This window comes from Mustela nigripes, chromosome 1 (assembly GCF_022355385.1).
Source record: "Mustela nigripes isolate SB6536 chromosome 1, MUSNIG.SB6536, whole genome shotgun sequence".
NCBI lineage: Eukaryota > Metazoa > Chordata > Mammalia > Carnivora > Mustelidae > Mustela > Mustela nigripes.
This window is the reverse complement of record NC_081557.1, coordinates 204,205,105-204,220,819: the sequence shown is the minus strand read 5'-3', so window position 1 is coordinate 204,220,819 and position 15,715 is coordinate 204,205,105. Positions and strand designations below refer to the sequence as shown.

Below are 15,715 nucleotides of genomic sequence, written 5' to 3'. Positions count from 1 at the left end.
CAGGACAGCAACACTGAACCCAGGCACGTGGTTGATCCTGGCTCACTCTCCGGCATGCAGCAGTATGGCGGGGTCTCTGATCCAGACCAAGTCTTTGCTGTTCAATGAAAGTTGCAGAGGACTGGCTTCTCACCCCACCCCTGCTGCAGGCCTCGTACACACAGATCCAGGAGAAGCTTGGGTTCTGCACCTTGGGGCCATTTGCCCACAGAATCTACAGACCACACCCCTGGTCTTCACAAGGCCTGCGGGTGCCAACACCCCTCCCTAGGCAACAGAGCCCACATTCCCACCACGGGGAAGGGGCTCCACCTTCCTTTTCTGGCAGCCCTGGCTGAGGGAAAGAGTTACTGACCCCGGAACCCCAGCATCCCTTAGCCTGTGTGGGAAGCGAGCTCCTCAACTGCTAAGCACCCACCAGGGCTGGAGAGGGGGGTCCTCACCCCCAGCCCAAGCACAGGGGGCTCCCAGCCCCATCTTCTCCTGTGCTTCAGGCCGGGAGGTGCCACACAGACCCCCAGGCTACCAACAGCCAAGCCCTGGCTCGGGGTCCTGCACACACCCTCTCTCAGCCCATGTCCAGTAATGCCACAAAGATATACACACACGAACACGCACACCTCACCCACGAGAATCTCAGTGAGTGAGCAGATGTCAGTGTGGATGCAAATGGGCCAAGAACTTCTGGGGATAGCAGGACCCTTCCTGCCTCCTACCACACTGGGCACCGGAGGACACTCTAGGGGGAAGAACAGGACTCTTGGCCCTGGACACTGTTAGGCTGATGCCCCAGCCTACTCCTCCCCACCTCTGTGGGCACAGGTGGGACAAGCCCCCGCCACTCAATGTCCACACCTGGGGCTTCTGGGTACTGGGGCGGTCCTCAAGTGCCCTTTCCTACAGCCCAGCTCTGGTGCCAACACGACTCAGGTATGAACACAGAAATCTGCAGACGCATGTGGCCCGTGTTAGGCTGTGACATGTATTTATTACGGCTCCGGACAGGACAGAACACTGAGCGTGGGCTCCTCGACATGGGGTCGGGCTCTGCGGCTGTGGTCACAGACTGGTGGGCAGCTCTTCCTTCTCGCTGGGGCCACTGCTAATGCAGCCCTGCAACATGGCAGAGCGCGGGGTCAGTCAGCCAACATGCGCCTGCTCTGCTCCCTGGCAGTGAATGCGCAAGGTGACAGCCACGGGGCAGGGGCACTGATACTAAGGCTGACTTCCACACTTCCTCTCATGCCCCCCATGGTTCGGAGGATGCTCAGTTCACATGCATACGCACACATACACACACAGTGTCTCAGATTCGCTTTCTCTGCTGCACACGCAACGCGATTACAGGACCTGAGCTGAGTGCTGCAGGGGAACGAGGGCAGTGGTGCCACGTGGCTCAGCTGGCAGCATGCCATCCGCGGCTGCGGAGTCCCCATCCGGTGCCCCCTGCACAGGTCGGGCCAGCGCAGAGCATGTCTGGGCAGGACTTCCTGAGTGCAGGGAGCCTGGCTGCCAGGGAGACCCAGGCGCGAACCCACACTTGGCCCCTGTTCTCCGAAGAAGTATGGTCCCGGTGGACGCACCCTCACAGACCTTCCCCGCCTAAGGCTTGCTTTTCATACTGAACAAAGATGGACTGAATGTTAGTGGACAACCACAGGGTACGAAGCAGGGTGACGCACTCTTGTAGGGAGAGACAGTTCACTAGGAAAAACATGCTAAGCCTCCTGCTTCCATGTTCTGTGTGACAGAAGGCCTGCGACGGGGCCGCAGCCAAGTCGGAGCGGGAGGGCAGTGATCGACATGACCCAGTTGCTCATGACTGGTCTATGCAACCTCCAGAGCTGTTTGTCCTTTGCGTGTCAGAACAGGGTCTTCATACCGAAAGCAAACGACATAGTGAGGATTTTTCTGGTGGGTCTCAAATCGCACCATAGAGTGAGAGCTCTTAAATTATGTGAAATGTCTTAATAAGAAAGCTGAGAAAAGAAAGACTTTACCTTGGTGAAATATTTCTTTTCTTTGAACACCTCCCATTAAAAAAAACCCCGATGTAATAGAATGCTTGTTACCCTTACCCCTCTCCTGAAGAGTCTGTAGAAGAAGCTTCTCTTCGTTTTGGAAACCGGGTATCGTGTTTTCTCTTCTACATTCAACACCATATTTTCTTCAGGCTCCACATCATTGATGTCCTTAAAACAACCCGATTCGATCATCTGTGCCCATATAAGAGGAGAACAGAGAAGGAGAGAGACCCCATGAGGTCAGTCCACCGCGTTCCGCCCTACACTCAGCTCAGGGCACAGGGAACACAGCCTCCTCCTCCTCCCTCCCAGTGCACCCCCAGAGCTGGTAAGAGACGGGTGCTGGCCAGTCCCACTTCGAAAGTGGGGCTCAGGATGGCAAACTTTCCCTCTCCCGTGCAGGGACTGGGACAGCACCGACACACATGTGTGCACACACGCAGGCACACACAGGCACACGGGCAGGCACAACTTTCCGGGCGCTGTAGCCAGGATAAACCAGCAGTACCTCGTTCTGCCAGGGGATGGAGACACAGCCCGTAGCAAACTGACTGTAGAAAGTGTCGTCAGCAGTGTCCAGGTAGACGCCTCTCACCGTGGAGAACTGCTCTATATCCACGACGTCCTTACAGTAAATGGCCTGCGGCTGTGCACCAACAATGACGAGGCATTGGCCTTTGGGAATACTGGAGTCCTTCTCCATCTCCTTAGTGACTAAGAACACCGCAGGTGTGAAATGGACTCATTCACGATGTTTGAAGCCTTTCCCTCACTCTCACGAGCTCCCTGGGTCACAGACCCTGTGCACGCCCTCTGGCGACAACCCTCCAGAGGCCCTCACCCTTCCCTCTTCTGCAGTGGAGAATGCGTGACAGGCCAGGGAGGGGAAAAGGGCTGTTGTACCCATGGCCTCGTCACATGATGTGCCCCATGCAAAGTCTAAGTGAAAAAGGGCAGGTCCCGCTTCTTCACCTCCTGTTGGAGTTCATCTAGTGGCCTCCAGCCGCACCTCTTCTGGGATAGGAGTCCCAGCCTGCACCACCCACCCTGACCCTGCAGCCCTCAGGGGCAAGCCAACAGGGCATGTCCGAGCCTGGACCATGGCCCCCTCTGTGCAGCCTCCTGTGCTCCTGGAAATCAAGAACAAAAAACACAGGAGTCCAGCTAACAGCCCAACCATGATCGTGCAAGAGGCACTGGCAGTTCTGAGAAATGCCCTGCCCTCCTGCTGGAACCTGCCTGCTCCAAGAGGGGACATTCCATAGGCCACCAGTTGGCACATCTCCAAGCAGCTGCTACCCGTTCAGTCCCCACACAGCGGGGCCATGGAAGCAAGTGGGGGCCCCCCTCAGGATACAGTCCAGGGGAAGGCTGGTGAGGATTGCACCAAGGCTGAAGGCCAAGAACCTCGTCCTGCCCCCCACCTTGGACAAGACTGCCTGACCCATGACCTTGGGACTTACCTGTCTTCAGGCCCCCACGGTTCCTCTGGTTACATTCAGTAGAATACCCAGAATGTGAGCCCCAGGGCAGTGACCTGGCAGGCCCTGCCCCAGGCCTCTGAGCACAGCAAGAGGAGTCTTTACCACTCCCTGGGGAAGACTGCCTTCCCTGCTCCTCTCAGACCCCACTGCCCCTGTCAAGTCCCTGGGGTGAAGCATCCCCATCCAGGGGTTCGCTCTGTGTCCTTTGTTCACGGCCTGTGTCTGCAGACTGGAGCGAGCGTCACAGCAGCAAGACCTTGCTTCCTTGTGCCCCCTGGGGTCCTCACAGCTCGTTCTATGCGTAGGAGGTGGTAGGCACTCAGTAAATATGTCATGTGTGAACTGACTCAAAGGAAGGCAGTACTACCACAATACACTGGAATCTAAAAACATAGTCAGTCCCGACTTGTACAACGAAGGATGTTTTTATCGTACACCTCGGTTCCATCATCTCCTGCAGAATTATCTCCGCACTTTTGGAATGTGCCGGTAGTGTGTTAAGGAGAGAGTCCAGACTGCTGTCTGTGCATTTCTGCCTTGCTCAACAGGAATTTCCTGCCTGCAGGTGTTCCCACTGAGCACTGACCCAGGCGGGGCCCTGTGCTGAGCACACAGACACTGCCCTTGAGTTGGCCCCACAGCAGGCTCACAGGAGGCTTCAGTGACCCCCAGGACTCCCTGTGGACAGCGTGGAGCCCAGACCTTGAAGGCACGGAGCAGGGAAGGGCTTCCCAGACTAAAGAGGTGGGCATGGTGATGAGGACACAAGATAGGGGACTCTGTCACACTGAAGGCCAAGAGGGCCCGGCAAGGAGGATGTGGGGTGGTACTGGGGCTCTGAGCATGGCACAGCCAGGATCGGCTGCCAGAAAGGCCTGGGGGGACCTGTGAGGACCGTGTGATGAGTGGCTGGGGGCTGGGAGGGAGCACCCAAGCAGAAGCACAGCCAGGCAGCACCCGCGGTTCTCTACCTGCTAGAAAATCACAGGCTTCCGTGGACTCATTTTCTTGGACAGCCTGCTCCTGTCTGGGCAACATACTTACATCAGGACAGAATGGTGGCTCTAACATATTTGCTTCCAGCCTCTTGAAGTTAATGTCCTTAAACACAGGGTGAGCCTTCACTTCCACTGCTCCTGCTTTGCTGCCCAGCCGTTGTTTGGGATTCTTGGTGAGTAACTGAGCAAGAGGCAGAAATGGAGTCAATTTAGGCTCCTAGGAAAGGAGAGAGAACTCGGAAAGTCTCCATAATAATAAGCAAAGAGAATCAGGGGTAACAAAGAGTGTCTCTCTCTAAACAAAGTTACTCAAATTTCTCTTTCTTTTTAAGATTTATTTATTTGAGACAGAGAGAGAGAGAGTTCGAGCACAAGCAGAGAGAGTGGGAGAAGAAGGCTCCCCACTGATCAGGGAGCCCAATGCAGGACTCAGTCCCAGGACCCTGGGATCATGACCCGAGCCGAAGGCAGACGCTCAACTGACTGAACCACCCAGGTGCCCCAAAGTTACTCAAATTTCAAAGATTCAACCAAACCTCCTTAATTCAGATTTCACGAATTTAGAATATATGAGGTTTCAAAAATGAGTGGAAACTAATATAATAATAGCCTTTGAGCTACCAATAAATAAAGGTCAGCTAGGTAAACCCCTTAAGGGAAAAAAAAAAAAAAAAAAAAGTTCCAGCCATGTAAAAATGAGGGGGCTCTTTAAAAAGAAATACTGTCAAGAACTTCACAGATACCATTTTATTTTATTCTGTTTTTTAAAGATTTTATTTATTTGAGAGAGAGAGAGGGGGCACAAGGTGGAGGAGGATCAGAGGGAGAAGCAGACTTCCCGCTGAGCAGGGAGCCTGAGGTTGGACTCGATCCTGAAATTCCGGGATCATGACCTGAGCCGAAGGCAGATGCTTAACCAACTGACCCACCCAGGCTCCCTCACAGATAACATTTTAATGGTAAGTTACGTTTACAGTTAGAAGCTATTTTAATCTACTCATCAAGTAGATCTCTAAGGAGCTCAGATGAGACAAAAATTTGGCAAATCAAGTTTTAGAAATTATATATTCTTCAAATGAACAGACAGCATCTCTTTCAAGAGTATTCCTTACTCATACTTTCATAAGTTTCACCAAATAGGCCCTCGTCCACAGTTATCATCAGTCCGAGGGATCTGGTTGTGCCCAAAGCAACACAGGACAGGTGTGGCCGGGAAGCTGCCTTACCTCGGGCAAGGCCGGTCTGTGCTGTTGCCTTACCGTGGGAGCCCAACATCTGTGTGAGGGACCTGCCAAGCCTATGTATCTGGCCACTCAGAGAGAAGTCTGCCCACCTTGGCCTTGCCTCATGGCCTGCACCCACCGCTCTTCTGTAGAGAAACCAAAGTTGCAGGCACAGGACTGAGCACGTTCTGCATCTGACATGTGTGCACCGGCCTGCACGCTCCTGCAGCCTTTGCTGGGTGGACTCTGGATACAGCACACACCCTCCCTTTCTCACCTCCTTGATGATACACATACCATGCCCTCTGTCTAGAATACCCTTTGCCTGGCTGTGATGCCATCACCTGGGTGAGTGCTCAGGGCCAGTCGCTCCTGCAGGACCCAAGTCTCCAGAGGCAGGGCCGTGGGACTCCCACTGGCTGCTGTAGCCCCCGCACCTCACCAGGCAAGGGCTCGACAAGATTCGCTCAGTGGGGTCTTCTTAGCATGCTTTGCTCATTAAAAACAGATCTGAGAATTCCGTGTGATGCCAAACACAATCCCTAGAGCCCAGGGGCTCTAGGACTCCATCATCAACCCTGCTGCTAACACACCCCTTCAGAAGGCCTTGGGACTTGTGATGAGAACGCCTGGGTTCAAGTTGGCCCATTGACACTCCATTATGGGATGTCACAGAAATCACACTCTAAGGGCACCTGGGTGAGTCAGTTAAGCCGCCAACTCTTGATTTCAGCTCAGGTCATGATCTCAGGGCTGGGGGCTCCATGCTCAGCGGGGAGTCTGCTTCTCTCTCTTCCTCTGCCCCTCTCCACACTCATGCACACCCACACTCTCTCTTTCTTTCTCTAAAATAAATAAAATCTTTTTTTTAAAAAAAATCACGTTCGGGACGCCTGGGTGGCTCAGTTGGTTAAGCAGCTGCCTTCGGCTCAGGTCATGATCCCAGCGTCCTGGGATGGAGTCCCACGTCGGGCTCCTTGCTCTGCAGGGAGCCTGCTTCTCCCTCTGCCTCTGCCTGCCTCTCTGTCTGCCTGTGCTCACTCTCTCTAACAAATAAATAAAATCTTAAAAAAAAAAAAAATCACATTCTTAATTTTCCAACTGTGAGGCTAAGAAAACCCCTTAGAAGTCCACTCTGAGGGTCAGATGAGATAACCTATCAAAGAGCTTTCCAAACTACAGACAGGTGTCCACACGTCAGGAGCTGCTCTGGCCATCTGTTTGGATCCATGTAAAGAGCTGGCCAGTCATACCGGCTCCCGCATCAGCCCTTCCCAGTGAGCCTGTGAGGATGAGGCTATCACCATGCACACGTCAGACAAGAAACCAGAGGCTGGACAGGGAAGTCGGGCACAGGGAGCTGAGATGTGGCCCCTGAGCTCCGAGGCCCAGCCCTGGTTCTCACCAAGCACTGCCTGTCTTCCCTAGCACCCTAACCAGAACACAGCATCTCCCCATCCTGAAAACCCTTGAGCCCTTGTTTCTCTCTTGTTAATGGCACCCCTCAAATTCTGCTTTTTCATATAGTTATTTTTTGTGTTTGTTCTAGGCCTGCCATTGAACTGTGAGCTCCTTGAGGGCAGGCTTTACTTCCAACTTCTATCTTCCTGCAGCCCTTATCAGAGTATCCGGCAGGTGGCCAGCATGTGGTCGAATAGCAGCGTGGCCCAAATGCTGTTAGCCATGGAGGAGCTGGCTAAGAACCGCCAGCTCCACGCAGAATGAGCAGATGGGAGGGAAGGCCAGCCTGGTCCCCCAGCTTGTGACAGGCCACTAACACTCATCACTCCACATTTGGCACCAACAGGGAAGGGGAAACAAAATCTTTATCTCCAGCCACCAACAACTCACCTAAGTTACTGACGTTTTCAGTAATGGGTACAGCAACTACAGGTTCCAGCAAGCACCCACTTGAGGACCTATGGCCTGCCTCTCCATGGCCTCTGTCCCCACCACCTCCTCCACTCTCCCCCTTGACTCTTCATGACCAGCCAGTGCTGCTTTCCTCTCCGTGTGCTCCCAACTCTCCAGCTCTGGTGAGAGGGGCCATGGCTACAAGAAGAAGTGCTCACACCTTTGCCTCCAGCCTCCTGACTCTGACCTGAGCCCCTTTTCCATATCCTCCCATAACCCACCATGATTCTGACCCCCATCGTCCAACCATGGCTCTGCCTGCCCCCAGCCCCACAGCCTCCATCCTCTTCTCCCCGCTGTGACACACAGCCTCATAGGGCCCTTAATGCATCCAGAAAAATGGGAGACACGTGGCGGCCCATCAAGTTGGGGTGTCTATCATGACCACGACCCCTGGCAGCCAGTTAAAGAGGAAGAAACAAAGAAACATGGGCAGAAGGAAAAAACCTCACTCTTCCTAAGAAACAAGGCTCTGTTTGATCTTCAGTTTCACAGGAAATGAGTGACATTGGCACCACTCTTCTCTCTCAGGAGAATCTCTTGAGAAATCAAATAAGGTACTTCTCCACTTTGCTTCCATTGGTTGGAAGCCCGATCACCTCATTTCCCGGTGAGGACCAGTGCAGAGACTGTTAGTGGAAACAATCCCATAAGCTAGGGGTTCCACGCCGACCTCCCCAGATCCCAACCCACCATCTTGCAGAAGGACTTGGCATCCTCTGAAAACTTCTCCGAATATTGCTCAGTGTCCTTCCTCACTCTTCGGTCCACCTCCTCTCGCTTGACTTTCTCTTTGAATTTTCTGAATGGAGAATGTCCCTCAATCATTTCATACATCAGACAGCCAAGTCCCCACCAATCAGGACTAAATGTATAGTGTTCATTATTGATAACTTCAGGAGCTACATAACAAATACAGGGAAATTTAAATTAAATTTTGGTTTTAAATTGTCTTTTAATTAATTCCAAATAACACATTATAAAATTAATGTTTGTTACATGAACCCTGGAAACATGTTAAGGGGCAGAAGACAGACACAGAAGGCCCAAGAGTGTGAGATCCTATTTACATGAAGCAGGCAGAAGAGACAGTCCGTGGAGACAGAAAGGGGGTGAACAGCCACAGGCCCGGGGCTGGAGGGGTGCTCATGGGCCTGGGGTCTCTTTCTGGGGGTGGTGGTCGCACAGCTCTGTGTGCATGCTGATATCCACTTACCAGTACACTTCAGAGTGTTGGATTTTAAAGCATGTCACTTATAGTCAACAAAGGGGGTCACAGGAAATAGTCTGTGCTATCCCCAGGGCATGAAATGAGCAGGCACAGAGCCACACCCACGGGTGCCCCAAGGGCACCGACCCCTGCAACAGGTGGGGCAGGGATGTGACTGCAGTACTCTGCAGAGGCCCTCAGTGTCCCTCATATCAGAGGCCATACCTAGTCAGGCTGGCACTGCCAGGTGGGGAGCTGACCCCACACCAGGGCCACCCAGTCACAGAGGCTTTGTAAGAACCAGGGAACCATGGGTACGGAAGGGCCTGGGGGAGACCAGTGAGCCTAGGACAGTGGCAGCTGCAAAGCAAGGGCCCCATCCTATCCTGATTCTGCCCTCACTCAGCTGCATGACCTCTGACGGCCTCACCCCGGTCTCTGTAAAACAGGAGGGCAGACAGGAGGACTCCTCAGGAGTCCCAGCTCTGGCCGGGTACAAACTTCCAACGCCCGTGCTCCCTCCAAGGGGCTTAGAACTTCGCTGTGCTGTGAGGACGTGGGCACCCCAAGACAAAGCGCGAGTATCCAGAAGCAGCTGTTCACATACCCATGTAGCCGACAGTCCCCACTCTTCCTCGGATGGTCTCCCCTTCCGGGATCTCCATGGCCAAACCCAGGTCTGAGATCCGGATGTGCCCTGTGTGTGTTCAAGCATATTACAAACCACAGGGGGCATGCTGACACATTCAGGACAATAAACAGTAGAGAAAAAAAATCTAAAATTACATCTAACTTCTCCACAATTACTAAAATACTCTGCAGAGCGTTCAGGTCCACTAACACAATAGGAAATCATTTATAGCTGGTTACTAATCAGGAAGCCCCTTAACCATGACAACCACTTGGTAAGATAGAAACTTTGCGTTTATTATTTAATTTCCTATAACTATCAGAGCCATAAATAGAACTATAATGAATAGTACATGAACTACACAAGAGAAAATAAGCACTTTCTGTCAGAATACCAGTAGGCTTATATACAGGAACAGCAGATGAATAATAAGGAGCTTTTCGCCGAAGAATAAATCATCATAGTAAAATCATAAATAAATTCAAGGAAACTCACTGAAAGACTTCTGTTATGTTTTAATGCCTTTATATAGAAAGATTTAAATGGTTACAAAATTCAGTATGAAAATAACAGATTATAGAAAACTTTCTTTTGAGAGTCTGGAAAGATAAACCAGCCCTGGAGGAAGATGCCCTGCACACCTTATTGGCCATGTGTCTCCAGCTCCTGACACCCTACCTACATATAGTAGGTGCTCAATAAATATTGAAGAAATGAATGAACCAACCAATAAGTATGTGCTCAACACTAAAAATCCACAACATGCCATTCAAGGCACTGATTTTGCTTTAACACAGGCTGTATTATGCCTCAGACAGGAAAATTGACCTTGTCCTTTGCCCGGTGGTACTGAGTCACGTTACTCCCAGCCGTGCGCCTGCACTAGGGGAGGCACCAGGCTGGAGCCCTGGGAGCAGAGTCTGGAACCACATGGCCTTGGGTTTGAGTCCCAGCTTGCCATTAGTCAGTGTGTCTACGTTTTTTGCTTTCAAACAGGAAGATTTCCTCAATAAGTCAGATTTCCCGTATGTTACGTTTGAGTACTGGCATGTTGTGAAATTTTAAGTATCCTTTCTTATTTTTCTTTTGAAAAGTGATTTTTTTTCCACTGAGAAATGAAAAGTAAAACTACTAACAAACTGACAAGAGACTCAGTTTGAGAATGCAGTCTGTGGCTGGGGTCCTGGGGAAGCAGGGGCACGGGGTGTGCACACAGATCAGCATAGCTCCACCTCAGGGAGTTTTGCAATGTTTGTGAACCTATCCTTCAACCTCATACCCCTCCAGGGACACCTGCAAAAAAAGCAGGAAATGACATGCCCAGAGGGCCAGGCATGGTCCCACTAAACTGGAAGAACAGAGGGCTGGAACAGCCCCCTACGGGGCAGTGTGGACCTGGCAGTTCAAGCCAGTCCATCCACAGGCAGCTGGAAGAAATAAGCAAGATCTCTGTTCATTGTTGTATATTAGTCTATGTTACATATTTTAAAAGCAGAGAAAAATACCGTAATGATGCAAATGTCATTAGGAGAAAAAAAGTCACAAATGTGAAATGAAATATAATGAGAATTAGAAATATCAATATGAATCCATGATGAATATTTTTTTTTAAAAAGATTTTATTTCTGTGAAGTGTGTAAACCTGGCGATTCACAGACCTGTACCCCTGGGGATAAAAATATGTTTATAAAAAATTAAAAAATTAAAAAAAACAAGATTGTATTTATTTATTTGATGGATAGAGATCACAAGTAGGCAGAGAGGCAGGCAGGGCCAGGGAGGGGGCCGGGAAGCAGGCTCCCTGCTGAGCAGAGAGCCTGATGTGGGGCTCAACCCCGGGACCCCAAGATCCTGACCTGAGCCAAAGGCAGAGGCTTAACCCACTGAGCCACCCAGGCACCCCAATATTTTCTTTTAAAAACTCAAGAACAGATGTGTTCTCTCCCAGAAAAGGCTGGGGAAGAATGATGAGCAGGGCAGCAATAGCACCTGGCTCTCCCACCGGGGCTTCCCACACACCAGGCCCCTTGGAGACACGGCTGACTCCAGGTCTCCATCATTGCATGTACAAGGTCATCCTGGAATATCTTCAATAAGAAACAATAGCAGTAAACAAGGAAATCATGAGAGGCTACTGGACATCCATTGGCCAAAGAAGGGACAAAAAACATAGTAAAGAATAATTACTCCGATGGATTAAACCCTATCAAATAGTTAAAATCCATACATTTATTAATGATACCAAAACAGAATAAAACAAAAACCTCCTTGATCATCTTGGAGAATGAAAGCGAACTAACACAATCTCCTGGAAAGCAGAAATAAAAGGAAGCACTCACATATTTCACCTGCTTTTCTTGAACCAACAGGTAAACAAAGAAAGCTCTTTTTTACAGATGGGTCTCAACAATTACGTGCACCCGGGAGGGCAGAATTCGAATGCCCCAGTGAAATGCTGTATCTTGATACTGATCCTTCATCCATTAAGTGAAAAGCCGGTGGGAAATGGAGAGTGGAGAGATCGGGCTGAGCAAGGAGTGAAACCAGTCATCACTCTGAACACTGTAAAAGGAGAGATGCTCAGTCCTCACATGCCTCCTGATGTCACACAACAGGAAGGACACACCAAGTATGCTCACCAGAAATCAAACCTGGGCCGATTCCAGCCTCCAGACTGAACCACCCGCTTACCGAAAGAATAAGGGAGGCAGGGAACATGTTAAATCCAGCCAAATCCACAAGCCAGTGTAAGGACCTACTTCATATTTTTATTTTAGCCAGAGGCTTCCATTGAGGTTAAACAATAACTTTGTTGTTTAACCCTTAAACTGTCCCTGCTCCCTTCCTCCAGGGGACTTAAAAACAAGTCCCAGAAACCAGCTCCAGGGGTGGAGGCCAAGAAAAACAAAGCTGTACCCACCTCGGGTCTGGCCCTGACATAAGTACAGCCATCTTGGCAAAGCAAAAGTCAGCACCTTGCACTGTAAGAGTGGGTTAGCATAAGAATGGCCATCCTGAAGGCTGGGAAGCCATTTTACTGAGTGTCCCTAACAGGCCAACACTGTGTATACCACCAGGGCGGTTAGGTGGTGGTGCCACAGGGACCAAATGTTGAAGAAAAACAAATAGTTAACTTGCAGAGATCACAGTCCTGCTAGACTGGGAGTCTCCCTCGGTTTGCAAAAGTCCTGGTGATTTACAACAAAAAGGCCATCTTTTCAATGGCCCAATTTCCAGAGACAAATAGCTCAGTACCTTGAGGCCAAAGGTAGCCCTCCCCACCATAAAACTGTAGGAGGCTGAGGCAGAAGGAAATGTAATTAAGGTGAAAATTCTTCTAAACATAAATCTCACTTAACCGCTAGGGTGACACAGGGGTGGCAAAAAGTTAAACAAAGTTAAACTGTCAAAGTGGGGTGCAAGAGATGTATGTAGCTATGAAAAAGTGCCTTGAAAATGCTATATAAACCCTTGGCTTTGAGTGCTCAGGGTCCTTGTTGAAACCTGCTGCGCCAGGCAGATACTTGTGATGAGGGAGCAGGAGGCTGGCTGAGGACAAAGCAAAAGCTGGCGCCTTGCACCCCCTCTTCACCCGCTCCCCTCCATATGTGTAGCATTCCTCAGGCACCCCTGACTGCCATAAAACGATAAATAGTTCACTTGCAGGGATCGCAGTCCTGCAGAACAGGAATCTCCCTTGCTCTACAGATGTCCTAGAGACCTAAACAGGGAGGTTACCTTATCAATAGCACAAATTTCCAGAGGCAAATAACTCTCCGTTCCTGAAGCCCTAATGTCTCCCTCCCACCATAAACTGGAGGAGACTGAGGTAGAAGGGAATGTAAATGATAGCCGGATCATAATACCCCACCAAGATTCTCCCAACTATCTTGATGTTAATGCCTGACCTAAAGACGACATTGATCAGGCCATAAGGGCAAGGCCTGCCCCCGGCACCTTGTAGGCCCTCCCTGACATGTGAGAACTCTGTTGAAACCTCCCATCCCTTCCCCACCTCCCCCCAACCATGGGGTATATAACATGCCTACCCTCACAACCCGGGGCAGCAGCTCTTCCTGCCCACGGGTCCTGTCCCCGTGCTTTAATAAACCACCATTTTGCACCAACGACGTCTTAAGAATTCTTTCTTTAGTCGTCGGCTCCGAACCTCCTCACCCCACCGAACCTGACTTAGGTTCTGGGACTTCATCACTTGGACCCCAGCTAGCTGGAAATAAACCTCGCTGTGTGACTTGCATTATCGAGAGTGTTCTCTGTCTGAGGAGTGGTCGACTCCATACCCTAACACCAGGAACTTCTCTATGGCAGATGTCTATGTTCTAGCCTGCCAGGGCTGCCATTACCAAAGTGCCAGAGCTGGGGGCTGAAAGGACAGATGTTTATTTGCCCAAAGCCCCGGACACTGGAAGGGTGGGCCTCTCTGCCTGGAGTGTAGACCACTGCTCTTGCCCCGTGTATTCACAGCCTCTTCCCTCTGTGCCCGCCTGCGTCCCATCTCCTCCTCTTAGGAGAACACCAGTCATATGCAATAGGACTCTCCTTAGTGACCTCATTCAGCTGTAAACACATCTTTAAAGACCTCCATTCCAAACATGGCAGATCCTTGAACACCATGGGTTTGCACTACATGGGTGCACTTACACACGCATTTTTTTTTTCAGTACAGAACAGCACTGTGAATGCATTGTTCTTCCTTGTGATTCTCTAACATCTTTTGTCTAGCTTACATTGTTGTAAGAATACTGTATATAATATACATAACATACAGAATATGTGTCAATCGACTGTTTAATGTCATCAGTAAGGCTTCTGGTCCACTGTAGGCTATAGTAGTTAAGTTTTGAGGAAGTTGAAAAGTTGTATGTGGGGGCACCTGGGTGACTCAGTTAAGCATCCACTTCTTGATTTCAGTTCAGGTCATGATCTCAGGGTTGTGAGATCGAGCCCAGTGTCGGGATCTGCCCTCAGTTCAGTCTGCTTAAGATTCTCTTTCTCTCTCCATCTACACCTCCCCCCTCTCCAGCTTCCTCTCTCTCTCTCTCTCTGTCCCTTATAAAAAGGAAAAGTTATGCAGATTTTTAAAAAAGATTTTATTTATTTATTTGACAGACAGAGATCACAAGTAGGCAGAGAGGCAGGCAGAGAGAGAGAGGCAGAGAAGCAAGCCCCCTGCTGAGCAGAGAGCCGGATGTGGGGCTCAATCCCAGGACCCTGGGATCATGACCTGAGCCGAAAGCAGAGGCTTTAACCCACTGAGCCACCCAGGGGCCCCAGTTATGCGGATTTTTGACTGCCTGGGGAGCTGCTCCCCTTAATCCCCACATGGTTCAAAGGTCAGCTATACAGTCACATTCTGAGGTACTGGGGGTTAGGGCTTCATGACATGAATTCTAGAAACACACACTCTGACCCATAACACTGGTTTCACAAACAAATGACACAAAGAAGCAGGGAGGAGGAACCTATGAAAATTAAAACTCAACAAGATATCAACCAAATGGAATATGAACTTCATGCTACATTTAACACACAACTATAAAAACACTTATGAAATAATTAAGGAAGATTTAAAGCTGATAGGAGGGGCAGAGGGAGATGGAGAGAGAATCTTAAGCAGGGTCCACACTCAGCACAGAGCCCCATGCGGGGCTCAATCTCAGAACCCTGAGATCATGACCTAAGCCAAAATCAAGAGTCGGATGCTTAACCAACTGAGCCACATAGGTGCCCCAAAGAGTTGCTAAATACTTTTGGATGTGATAAAAGTATTGGGTTTATGTTTTAAAAATAGTATCCTTATCTTTGATATATATTTTATAGATAAAAGAATATGACATATAGGATGTCCTTTAAAATCATTGTCAATAATAAAATGCTACTAGTCTTTACAAGGATTCACTGCTCAGCCTGCTTTTTGGGAATATACCTATTTCATAATACTGAAGTCTCCTATATAGAAAATATAGGCATGATAGTTTTCTTTTTTATCTCAACTACCAGTTAAATTTCACAAAGCAAGTTCCACTTAATTTATGTTTTCCAAAAAAAAGGGCTGACATATTTAGGATGGGCAAACAGTAAATGTACCTAAAAACCCCAAACAGATGATAATCAGCTTTTTTTGAAAAGATTTTATTTATTTCTTTTCGAGAGAGCAAGCAAGCCCAGAGTGAGGGGCATGGGAGAGAGACATAGACTATTTGCTGAGCA

General features: G+C 49.7%; 1 protein-coding gene across 2 annotated transcripts in view; it reads right to left on the bottom strand.

Moving 5' to 3' along the window:
- Nucleotides 1–968: 968 nt before the first annotated feature.
- GRK4 (G protein-coupled receptor kinase 4) overlaps nucleotides 969–15,715 on the bottom strand; it is a 102,432-nt gene continuing 87,685 nt past the window's right edge. For both annotated transcript variants that reach the window (XM_059379932.1, XM_059379939.1), the window contains 6 exons: nucleotides 9,461–9,550; nucleotides 8,337–8,545; nucleotides 4,553–4,687; nucleotides 2,533–2,670; nucleotides 2,079–2,216; nucleotides 969–1,113 (listed from right to left, as the gene is read on the bottom strand). In XM_059379932.1, coding sequence (XP_059235915.1) covers nucleotides 1,060–1,113; nucleotides 2,079–2,216; nucleotides 2,533–2,670; nucleotides 4,553–4,687; nucleotides 8,337–8,545; nucleotides 9,461–9,550 — 764 coding nt within the window. In that variant the 3' untranslated portion in view covers nucleotides 969–1,059. The remainder of the gene's footprint in view (nucleotides 1,114–2,078; nucleotides 2,217–2,532; nucleotides 2,671–4,552; nucleotides 4,688–8,336; nucleotides 8,546–9,460; nucleotides 9,551–15,715) is intronic.